General features: G+C 43.8%; 1 protein-coding gene across 2 annotated transcripts; it reads left to right on the forward strand.

The window, feature by feature from the left end:
* Nucleotides 1-203: 203 nt before the first annotated feature.
* On the forward strand, nucleotides 204-11,364 carry st3gal8 (ST3 beta-galactoside alpha-2,3-sialyltransferase 8). 2 transcript variants are annotated; one of them, XR_008648847.1, is made up of 9 exons: nucleotides 204-252; nucleotides 3,145-3,397; nucleotides 4,266-4,365; nucleotides 4,460-4,592; nucleotides 5,732-5,925; nucleotides 7,600-7,779; nucleotides 8,213-8,378; nucleotides 9,238-10,093; nucleotides 10,125-11,364. XR_008648847.1 is itself a non-coding variant. In XM_033974102.2 (8 exons), the coding sequence occupies exons 2-8, from the start codon at nucleotides 3,250-3,252 to the stop codon at nucleotides 9,403-9,405; spliced, it is 1,089 nt and encodes a 362-aa protein (XP_033829993.1). In that variant the 5' UTR covers nucleotides 204-252; nucleotides 3,145-3,249; the 3' UTR covers nucleotides 9,406-11,364. The 2 variants fall into 2 exon arrangements, 1 of the variants encoding a protein (XP_033829993.1); XM_033974102.2 differs by having other exon boundaries at nucleotides 9,238-11,364.
* Nucleotides 11,365-11,629: the final 265 nt, after the last annotated feature.

Here is an 11,629-nt window from a genome sequence, read left to right on the forward strand (position 1 = left end):
AGTAGTAACCCAGTAGTAGTAAGTAGTAGCCTAGTAGTAGTAGTGGGCCTAGTAGTAGTAGTAGTAGTAGTAGTAGTAGTAGTAGTAGTAGTAGTAGAAGCCCCCAAAGTACTTTGATGCTTTTTTCCCCAAACTCTGCGAAGCCCCGCCCCTGTTTCCCAAGCTTCCGGTGGGGCGGGGCGTGACGGTAAACCTCACGCACACGGACACAAGCGCTCGAGCCCCGGAGCACGCACTGACGCACACGTCCCGGTAAGTTCCGTCAGACCCCGTAAATTCGGCTCAGTTCGGCTCTTTCCGGAGTGATGCTATTATTTTAACTTTAAAGTTGAGAACCAGACCTAAACTGCACTAAAAGTGGACTAGAAGAGGACCTAAAGCAGGACTAAACCAGGACTTAAACAGAGTCTAAAGCAGGACTAACCCAGATCTAAACCAGGACTTAAACAGGGTCTGAAGGAGAACTAACCCAGAACTAAACCAGGACTTCAGGGTCCAAAGCAGGACAAACCCAGATCTAAACCAGGACTCAAACATGGTCTAAAGTGGAACTAGCCCAGATCTAAACCAGGACTTAAACAGGGCCTAAAACAAGACTAACCCAGATCTAAACCATGACTTAAACAGGGTCTAAAGCAGGACTAATCCAGATCTAAACCCGGACTTAAAACCAGGTCTGATCAAGGCTGGACCAGGACTAAGTGAATAATCAGAACTGATCGTGTTCTAATGTAATAACAGTTTATGTAGAGCAGCGCTGGCTTCATTAGAGTACTACAAAGTACTACATAGGACTTCTGAGAGTACACAGACTGGATTACTTTGTTTTGAAGTACACTTTGAGTAGTACTTCACCCCAGTGAAAATGAGTTTAGTTTGAGTCTGAAAAAGTTAAGCTTTGACTTGAGACTGTTTTAAGTTTGGACTTTACTGTTGAACCGGTTTAAATCCAGATTTAGTGTTAGCAAATCCTGGTCCTGATTTAGACCTGATTTAGTCCCGGGTTAGTCCTCGTTTTGTCCCAATTTAGTCCAAGTTCAGTCCTGGTTTAGTCTTGGTTCAGTCCTGGTTTAGTATTTCTTTGGACTGGTCTAGTCCTGGTCTAGCCATGATCAAGTTTCGGTCCAGTCCTGGTCCAGTCCCGGCCTAGTTCTGCTCTAGTCTTGGTTCAGACCTGGTCTGGTCTGTGGTCAGAGTGATCATAGGGCGGAGCTGTTGCTAGGCAGATCTTTCCTCCTGAGCTCTGATTGGATGCTTAATGACAGACTCTGAGGATTTTTGTTGGAAATTTAATCTTCTCCACATCCTAAACATGTACTGGTTTAGCCTTGGTTTAGTCCTACTATAGTAGCAGTAGTTTAAACTTTAGGACACATGCGTGTCTCATCTGTAGAGCTGTAAAACCATCTGTTCCTTTGTTTGTTTTTACAAAAAAGACCTTAGAATATCTGACCACAGTACAGGTCAATACCATGTTTAGTCCTGGTTTAATCCTGGTTTAGTTCTGATTTAGTTCTGGTTTAGTCTTTGGTCAATAGCCTCCATTTCTTTGACTTAATCAGAAACACATTATAAAACAATAAACACGCCTGAGTCCTGCTCCTCTGCCTCCGTGGCTCCTCTAAGCCTCTCCTCCTCTGACCCTTTCCTCTGCTTCTCTGACCCTCTCCTTTGTTTCTCTGCTCCATCTGACCCTCTCCTCTGCTTCTTTGTTCCTCTGACCGTCTCCTATGCTCCTCTGACCTGCTCCTCTGCTCCATCTGACCCTCTGCTCCATTGCTTCTCTCACCCTCTCTTTGAATCTTCTGACCCTGTCTTCTGCTCCTCTGACCCTCTTGTTTGCTTTCTGAGAGACAGTGGTCCAAACACATGCCTCAAAGTCCTAAGGGAGTGATAAGAGCAGACAGGAGCAGAGCCAGAGAAGCAGACAGGGGCAAACAAGCGCAGACAGGAGCAGGCAGTAGCAGACAGGAGCAGACAGGAGCAGACAGGAGCAGACATGAGCAGGCAGGAGGACACAGGAGCAGAGAAGGAGGAGAGAAGGAGGTGTTTGAGCTTGATCTTATTTTTCTTAAACAGGAAGTGCGGGGTTATCGGAAACAGGAAGTGAGCTCAAAGTTTCTGTTCGGAGGAAGCGTCAAACTGGTCTAAAAACCAGACAATATAACTAGAAAGTTCTCTTTGACCTAAAGCAAGAAGGCGAGAAAAGAGCTTAATGTCTGAATATGACTCATTTACAAAGATGTGACAAATACAGAAACTCACACCTCCTCAAGACACAAAGAGAGAGCGAGGGAAAGGAGAGAGAGGAGGAAGAGAGGGAGAGGAAAGAGGGGGAGGGAAGAGGAGAGAGGGGGGGTGGGAGGGGCAGAGAGGAAGAGCTGAGGGTGAAGGGAGAGAGGAGGAAGAAGAGAGGAGGAAAAGAGGGAGGGGGGGACACTCACACCTCAAGAGGAGAGAGAGGTGTGTGTGTGGGTGGGTGACAGCTGAAGTAATAAAAGTGACAGGAAGTCCCACCTCTGTCCCCACAAGAACTTTAACCTCCCAAACTTTAATCTCCCGAACTTTGACCCCAAATTTAGATGCTGTGTGTCAGATGCTCTCCCTCTTCGTTTATATATCTACAAGTATGTTCTGAAATGTATGGGATTCTTGACAGTTTAAAGTTCAGATTTCAGTCTCTCAGATGTGAATCCTACTAAATGTCTACACAAGATCCTGGTCAGGACTAACCAGGTGAGGTCTGGTTAGGATCCTGGTAAGGACCAGCCAGGTTTGGTTAGGATCCTAATCCATATGTTTTTGACACATATTTCTTATGTTTTTATTTTGGTGATTCTGTGAGGATGTCATTCTCTAGGAGGCAGCTCCTCTCAGTCAATCACAGCTCTTGCTCACAGTCACATGACCCATGCCCGCTGGCTGAACACAGCATGATCAGACAGGTCCAAACATGACAACAACAACAACAAACAAACAACAGAAACTGAACCAGGACTAAATCAGCCCTGAACCAGGATTGAACTGGGGCTAAACCAGGACTGAACTAGGACTGAACCAGAACTGAACCAGGTCCAAACCAGATCATACATATTTAATTACAGTGGCTTGATCCAAAAGGACTTATCAGTGTCTGTCCCACAGGAAGTGTCCTTTTATGGAGGTCACCTGATGCTGATGATGCATGGCCACACCCCTGTTCACTGCAGATGACATCACAGGGTTAGCCCTCCCCCCACCCCTGTTGTCATGGCGATGAGGAGGTGGCTGTGTGCGCTAATGCTAGCCACCGCTGTGCTCTTCCTCATGCTTGCCACACACAGCCACTTCCTGTCTCTAGCCCCACCCCCTCACAGCCCCAGCGCATCCCAGGCTCCACCCACACACCTGCACAGAGGTGAGTCTCTTGTTCTCATGCTGGCAGAGTGGTTAGCCTTCCGAGCTCACAGCGAGAGGGTCCTGGGAAAGTGCAAAGTGTGATTGGACTTTAAACTGTTACTCTGTGATTGTGTCTGAATGTCTCCCCTAGCCCCTCACTCTCCATAGCCCTGTGCTATAGTGCCTCATTCACAAAGTGCTTCGGACACCCAGCTCACTACACTCGGGTCATGTGACTGGTGTCTGGGTAGAAAAAAGTCTAAAGACTAAACTCAGAGGCTAAAATCTTATTTTCTGTCATAAATAATGATGGACTAAAAATAACTATACACATTTTTGTCAAGCTGAAGCTCACATAAATGGACTGGATTATTCAGCTTTTTGTCTGAGATGTGGAAATGATCACTCTTTAAAATTCGAGGTAAGGTAAGCTGCTAACGTTAGTAGCTTTATACAGCAACTGTTTAAGTGTTTTATCCATAATCAGTGATCAACAGTGTGATAACCCAGAGCTTCTATGTGCTTTCCTTCAGTCATGTTATGTCCAGTTCAAGACCTGCCGTTGGCCGCTTTTGTCCAATTCTCACAATGCATTGTGGTCTATATTGACCAGTCTAAAGACCACTACCACTACATTTTAAGATGTATTGTGGGAAATTTTGAGTGCACTAGCTTTTCACTCACTGGAAATTTGGAAACCACAAAAAATTTCGTGACCCTTAAATAGTCCTGTAAGTAGGGAGAAGTATGGACATTCAGACACAATCTGTATGTTTATTCTTTTTCGTTTGGATGACAACTCTATATTAAAACAACAGCTTAAGTGTGTGCGTGATGCACAATGTGGACTCAAAAACTTCTTTCCCATCATGTATCTGTCTCCTCAGGTGTGCAGGGGGTGGAGCCTGTGACTTCAGACCCCAGGTCACACCTCTTGCCTGATGACACCGCCTCCTCTTTGAAACAGAACCAGGAAGTGGAGAAACGGTGGGTCAGATGTCATGTGTTCATGAATATGTGAGTAATTGTGACTTATTTATTAATATTTTAATGTTTTATATTTCTTTTGATTGTGTTTCAGGTCATGTGGCTGTGACTCCTGTGTCTTTGATGCGGTGAGCTCTGATTGGTTCAAACAAAGATTCGACCCCCAGAAGCAGCCAATCCTGATGCAAAACCAAAGCATCGACCCCCAGGCCCTCAGCTGGTGGATGGTGAGACCTGGTATAGTTCTGGTTTAGTCCTAGTTTAGTCCTGGTTTAAAACAGGTTTAGACAAGGCAAGGAAAGTTTATTTATATAGCACAATATAATACAATTATAATACAATATATACACAATATAAATAGCACAATTCGTACACAAAGTAATTCAAAATGCTTTACAGAATAAGAAAGACATTAAAATCACAATACAACAAACCAAAACATAAACAATCATTAATTATCATAAAATTAACATTAAAAGAGAAGAGTGAGAAGAATTTTAGTCATATGCACAGCTAATCAGAACCATTTTGAGTCTGATTTGAAGGTTTTAGAGAGAGAGACTGGAGATGACTGCTGACGTTTTCTCTATATTTTTGTGGATCAAAGACTATGACTTCAGTCTTGTCTGAGTTTAGCTGGAGAAAGTTGTTTTCCCTCCACACACTGATCTGTTGGATGCAGTGGCAGAGTGAATCCACTGGTCCATATTCACCTGCTGTCAGTGAGACATAGATCTTAGTGTCATCTGCATAGTTGTGGTAGGACACATTATTGCTGCATATTAACTGGCACAATGGCAGCATGTAGAGATTGAACAACAGAGGTCCCAGGATTGACCCCTGGGGCATCCCACAGATCAGTTGCATTTTATCTGAGACACATTTTCCAATTTCACGAAGCACTCCCTGTCTTCTAGATAGGATTTGGACCAGTTTAGTGCCATACCAGAGATGCCCACCCAGTTCCCTAGTCTCTGTAAGAGGATCCCATGATCGACAGCGTCAAAGGCAGCACTCAGATCTAACAGGATCAAGACTGAGACTTTGCCTGCCTCAGTGTTCAGGTGGATGTCATTTGTCATCTTGATAAGAGCAGTCTCAGTACTGTGGTGGGGTCTAAAACCTGACTGGAAAACATCCACAAAGTTGTTCATTTGGAGAAAGTTAATAAGCTGTTGGTAAACAACTTCCACTCTGGTTTAGTAATGGTTTAGACCTAGGTTAGTCCTGGTTTAGACCTGGTTCAGCCCAGGCTTAATCCTGGTTCAGTCCTGATTTAGTCCTGGTTTAGACCTGGTTCAGCCCAGGTTTAATCCTGGTTCAGTCCTGATTTAGTCCTGGTTTAATGCTGGTTTTCTGTATTCAGTCTCTCCAACGTTCGAAAAACAGCCGCCCTCTACAGGAAGTAATGTCGGAGCTGTTTACGGTAATAGCCCCACCCGTGGAGCAGCCGAAGCCCCACCCGTCATTGTGCCGAACCTGTGCTGTGGTGGGAAACTCTGGGAACCTCCAGAAGTCTGGTTATGGTCCGCTCATAGACTCGCACCAGTTTGTGTTCAGGTGAGGGGCAGGGGCCATATTACGCTATGTTTTGATCGCTAGTAAAATCCAAAGTTAAATCTGTCAACTGGACAAAAAGTTGTAGGAGTGAAAACATTTCGCTGCTCATCCAAGCCGGTTCTTCAGTTCTGGTCAGATTGCTGGTGAACACCACCCTTCTATCTGAAGGGAGGAGCTAACTACACTGAAACTATAAACAGCTATTGTTTACAGTTTCTGTTCGTAGGCTAGGTCTATTGAGCCACACACCTAAGACCTACTTAACATAATCATTCAGCCTAAACTGGTTTAGCCAGGCGGCTCATTTAGGCTCAGTGTAGTAGGCAATGGGCAATCTCTACTGAACTAAGGGTAAAAGGTAGCTGTTAACATTAAAACTACCACTACATGACATCACAAGGTGGAACAGAGCATTTTTAGCTTTGAAGATGTAGAAAAACTAATAATAAAGGATTATTATATTTTATTTTGTTTCATGTGTGAATAAAATAAAGGTATACTTTTGAGCATGTAACAACATTATAAAGCTCACAAGAGTCAATTTTGTGTAATACAGGACCTTTTAATGTTTTAAATCCTCAAAGCACCAAGAAGTTGGTTTCGCAAGATTTAGTCTAGCTCTCCACTCTTGCTGCATGACTCTGATTGGAACTGGTCATGCAGTCACGTTACGTGGTGGGCAGAGCTCATGAGTAAGTAAATTGCTCACGAGCCAGTTCAAACAGCAGTTGCTTCTTAGGGATGAAGAAGATCAACCAACAGGAAGTTAGAAAATCAAACTATGACAGTGGTCAACAGACAGATTAATCTACATTCACAGGAAACAAGCAAATGGAGAACAGAGCCCCTGAACCGAGTTGGATGATCAGTCTTCTGTCTCATTCGAACTCTACTCCATCATTATTACAGCCATTCTTTGGGGGTCTGAGTAGTCCAGAAGGGGCATTTTCATTCATTCTGACAATACTAGAACAGTCAACATCGTCTACAAGAGAACGTCTCATTCTCCAGCAATCTCACAGTTCCTGCAACTGTCTTTGCTTCTCTAACAAATTTGCCGTTCGAGCTGTTCTAATTCCAGGTCTCTGAAACCTGATTGCCATCTCTCTCCCACCCACCTTTGGGGGTCCTGAATCTGCTGGGCTAACTGCTTGAGACAGAGCCCCCATCCTAAGTCTCTATCCAGCCACCACATCTATTCATATCATCAATAAATATTTTTATTGTGTGCCATTGTTGTGATGTGGTCCTTGGTAGAGAAATTAACATTAATAACCAGGAGACACCTGATTTGTCTGTTATTAATGTTCCCGAGATCGCGCCCGCTAGCATTAGCAACAGGTTTAATTGATAGTGTTGCTAAATGTCCGCTCAGGAGGGATGGGTTCTTTGGTTGCTATGATACTCACGGTCGAAATATTCATCTCTAAAACGGCTAGGCTCGACAAGCTTCATTTGACTGAAGCCGAACGCTATGGGTCACACTTCCTTAGTCCACTTCTTTATGTAGTCTATGGTGGCCTTTTCACATGGAACAGAAACTGTCACAAAGCTCAGTTTTCTCTGTCTGTATAAATAAACTAAGGGGACATGAGATTTCACTGTATTTTTAAAAATGAGATGTTCCTCCTCTGTGTATGACTGAACTGTGTTTGTGTCGGCCATCTTGCTTAGAATGAACAAAGCTGTGACAACGGGCTTCGAACAGGATGTGGGAAATCGGAGCACGCATCACTTCCTGTACCCAGAGAGTGCCATGGACCTGCAGCCTGGTGTCCACATGGTCCTTGTGCCCTTCAAGATCCTAGACCTAGAGTGGGTACGAAGCGCGCTATCCACAGGAGACATCACCATGTGAGTGAGACCTCTGAGACTGGGCTAGACCGGGTTAGAGTTGGTTTAGACTGGGGTTAAGCTAGGTTAAGACCTGGTTTAGACTTAGGGCTAGACATGGGTTTAAACTTGGGTTAAACCGAGTTTAGACCAGGGTTAGACCGGGTTTAGACCTGCTTGTTCAGACCTGGTTTAGTCTTGCTGGTTTAGACCTGCTGGTTTAGACCTGTGTTGGACCTGGTTTAGACCTTGTTTATTCCTGGTTTAGGCCAGAGTTGTCTAGCACACATTGTTTTGTAAATATGGCTGTGTGTTTTTAATATCTTTTATTGGCTCTTTTAATCCCTCTCTCCTCTGATTGGCCCATTTAAACCCTCTCTCTTCTGATTGGCTTATTTAAGCCTGCTCTCCTCTGATTGGCCCATTTAAACCTTCTCTCCTCTGATTGGCGCAGGACCTACATGCGGGTGAAGGACCGGGTCTCAGCAGATCCAGACCGGGTCTTGGTCTTGAGTCCGGACTTCTTCAGATATGTGCATGAGCACTGGACCCAGAGCCATGGGCGCTACCCGTCCACTGGATTCACCGCGGTCATCTATGCCCTGCACACCTGCGACCAGGTATGGACCAGGACTAGACCAGGTGGACTGAAACCAGGACTAGACCAGGAGAGACTAGGGATGGGACGATATACGATAATATCATTAGTCTCAATAAAAAAGGTCAGCAGTTAATCGTTCATTGCATTTTTTAATAATCATGATCATCGCAGACAATTTTAATCGCCGTTATGGCATCAGACTGCCTCATGTTTCCGGTTTCAACATTCAAGATGTTAGGTTTGGTGTTTGTCCACAAGGGGGCCCTCTATCATAGCAATGAAACCTGTTAGCTTTTGTGCTTGTTCTGAATTGGGGATGGTTCTTCACGACCGTCAGTCATCGTCATGACTAATAGTGGGCAGGCCATGGATCTGGATCCCAATGACAGTGCACATTTATATTTTCCACTCAAGAAAGTGAAGTCAAGTGTGTGGAATTATTATGAATTTGAAAAACAAGACCAACAAGATGAGCCAACAATCTGCAGAGCTTGCCGAAAAAGATACAGCTCAGAGGACAAACACAAGCAACTTACATGCACATATACGAGACAACCATCCTGCTTTCTTTGACAAACTTGAGCCGAAAATATCCATCGTAAGTAACCATGTGAAATAAACTATTGAATGTAGTTTGTGTTAGTTTGGATTTGTATGAATCCATGTTTGTGTGGACTTTGCTATCGCTATGTTAGCACTAGCTAAACAGCATTTTACATAGCTGATTGCACAGTTTGCTAGCAATGGCGCATGGTTTTACAATAATCATGAATCTGAATACCTAAGACCTGGCATCCACAAATGTGGACAACACATTTTCACAACAGCATTTTCTCTGATTGGCTGGTTCATGCCTCTCTCCTCTCTGATTGGCCCAGGTATCACTGTTCGGCTTTGGCGCAGACTCAGATGGAAACTGGCACCATTACTGGGAGCAGAACCACTTCGCTGGAGCGTTCAGGAAAACCGGAGTCCACAACGCGGACTACGAGACCGGAATCCTGCAGAGACTGCACCAGGAGGGCAAAGTTCATCTGTACCTGTGAACTGGGACTACTCTGGGTCTAAAACAGGTCTAAATCAAGACTGCATCATGATTAAACCAGGACTGCACCAGGAGGACAAAGTACGTCTGTACCTGTTAACCTGTTAACATCAGCCTGTCCAGGGACTACAGGTGGAAATTAGTATTTATGCTATAACCTGGCACCATACATCTTTCCGGTTTTTAAGGTCAATGTAATGTCGTGCACTGTCCCTGTTTCAAATAAAAGCATACCATACCATACCATACCAACCAGGACTAACCCAGGAGAGAAAAGGCCACCTTTACTTGTGAACTGGGACTAAACCAGCACTAAACCAGGAGAGTAAAGTCCACCTTTACCTGTGAACTGGAACTAACCCAGGAGAGAAAAGGCCACCTTTACTTGTGAACTGGGACTAAACCAGCACTAAACCAGGAGAGTAAAGTCCACCTTTACCTGTGAACTGGAACTAAACCAGGAGGGCAAAGTTCACCTTTATCTGTGAACCGGGACTAGACCAGGACCAAACCAGGTCTAAACAAGGGTTGAAGTAGGACTAAACTAGGGTTGAACCAGGACTAAATGAGGACTATACCAGGACTATCATAGTTCAGACCTGTTTTCGTGCTGAACCTAATCGTAGCCAGTGCCCCTTTTTACTGTTTTATTGGTGATTTATTTTGTAAACTTCCTGTGGACTCTGTGGGTGGGACCCTATAGTGGGCGGGACCCTGTAGTGGGTGGGACTCTGCAGTGGGCGGGACTCAGCGATGAGCAAGACTCTGCAGTGGGTGGGACTTGGATGTGTTGGGACTTTGACAATTTTAGACACAAAAGGGCAGCCACGTCACAACTCGATGTCGCCGCACTTGAACCATTGAGTGTATAAAGAAGTGGAGTGAGGGAGTGTGATATCACCCACAGCGTTCAGCTCCAAATGAAGCTCATCAAGGCTAGCAGTTATAGCAGCTAATCTGGAGCCTAGTTCTATATTTGGAATTCCGACTGCAAGTATCATAGGAACCAAAGAGCCAATAGGAGCGAGGCAGTAGAAAGTAATGTCCCTTCCCACCCACAAAGCTGGTTTAGCAGAGTGGGATCTTAGCAACGCTGTCAAACAAACCTAATTGCTAAGGCTAGCTTGAGCAACCTCGGGGAAAGAAGGCATCTGATTGGTCTGTTATTAATGTTCATATGTTGATATTAGGGACTAAATAGTGAAACAAAAACTCCAGGATCATGTAGAGAGGGCAAAAACCAACAATTTAAGGTCAAAGTGAGAAGCCTGACAGCAGCAGTTACATAGGATCCTGTTTGGAATGTGGTGGCTAGCAGGTTAGCTATGTCTATTTATATACAGAATATGGCTTGGACAGAGACTTAAACTGTGGAGGATCTGAGCCTGGATGCTCTGTGACTGTGGATTGAGACATTGGAGTATTTTTGTGTAAATTCAACTGATGAAAAGTGTTGCTCATGAAATTAATATTGAAAACTATATTTATTTGTTTTAATAAGGTGTTTTTGTAAAGTATTCTGTTACATGGTCCAATCAGAGTACTGTATTTTTAATGCTCTGAATGCTTTTTACGTTATAATGTAAATGCAACTCCATGTCATTAAAAACAGCTATATATTTGTTTCACAGTTTGTTATGCATTTCCATCACTAATTAAAGAAGGAAAAATCACACATGCACAAGAGCAGAGTTTTCTATTTTTCTCACTTATTCAGTGCAATCTGAAGCCTAAATTTTGCAAGCAATTACCGCCTTTCATTTCTTGATTGATTTTAGGAAAAGTAACTCTATTCTGAATATCACCAAATGAAAGAGTAACTACTAGTATACAGTTACTCAAAATTAGTATTCTGAATATGTATTTTTGGTACATGTATTCATATTTTCCTTCCCAACACTTTTAAGGGGACAGTATGGAGTTAAAGAGGGACTCGTGTGACAATAAAATGTGAATGTGCTGGGGTTTTTTGTTGTTGTTTTTTTTACTTGTCTAAACTGAGCATGTTACTCACCTGCAGAAGCAGTTTCACCTGTTTATGCCTGTGACTATCAGACACAATCATCGTCTGTAGCTGCCAAGTTTAATAGCTTGTTTGGACTTTGACTGTGGGTGGAGTTTAGGTGTTGAATCTCATTCTCGTTTGTGAAAAGAACTGGCACGGCATAGAAGAGAAACAATGTTATTACTGTTATTAAAGTGGTGTATCCACTGGCCAAAATACC

Source organism: Periophthalmus magnuspinnatus, chromosome 10 (genome assembly GCF_009829125.3).
Source record: "Periophthalmus magnuspinnatus isolate fPerMag1 chromosome 10, fPerMag1.2.pri, whole genome shotgun sequence".
NCBI classification, from domain to species: Eukaryota; Metazoa; Chordata; class Actinopteri; order Gobiiformes; family Gobiidae; genus Periophthalmus; species Periophthalmus magnuspinnatus.

Coding starts and splice junctions, on each gene's coding strand:
- st3gal8 (XM_033974102.2), top strand. CDS start 3,250: ATGGCGATGAGGAGGTGGCTGTGTGCGCTAATGCTAGCCACCGCTGTG. Junction 5,926..7,599: donor TCGCACCAGTTTGTGTTCAG/GTGAGGGGCAGG, acceptor CATCTTGCTTAG/AATGAACAAAGCTGTGACAA. Junction 8,379..9,237: donor CCCTGCACACCTGCGACCAG/GTATGGACCAGG, acceptor TGATTGGCCCAG/GTATCACTGTTCGGCTTTGG.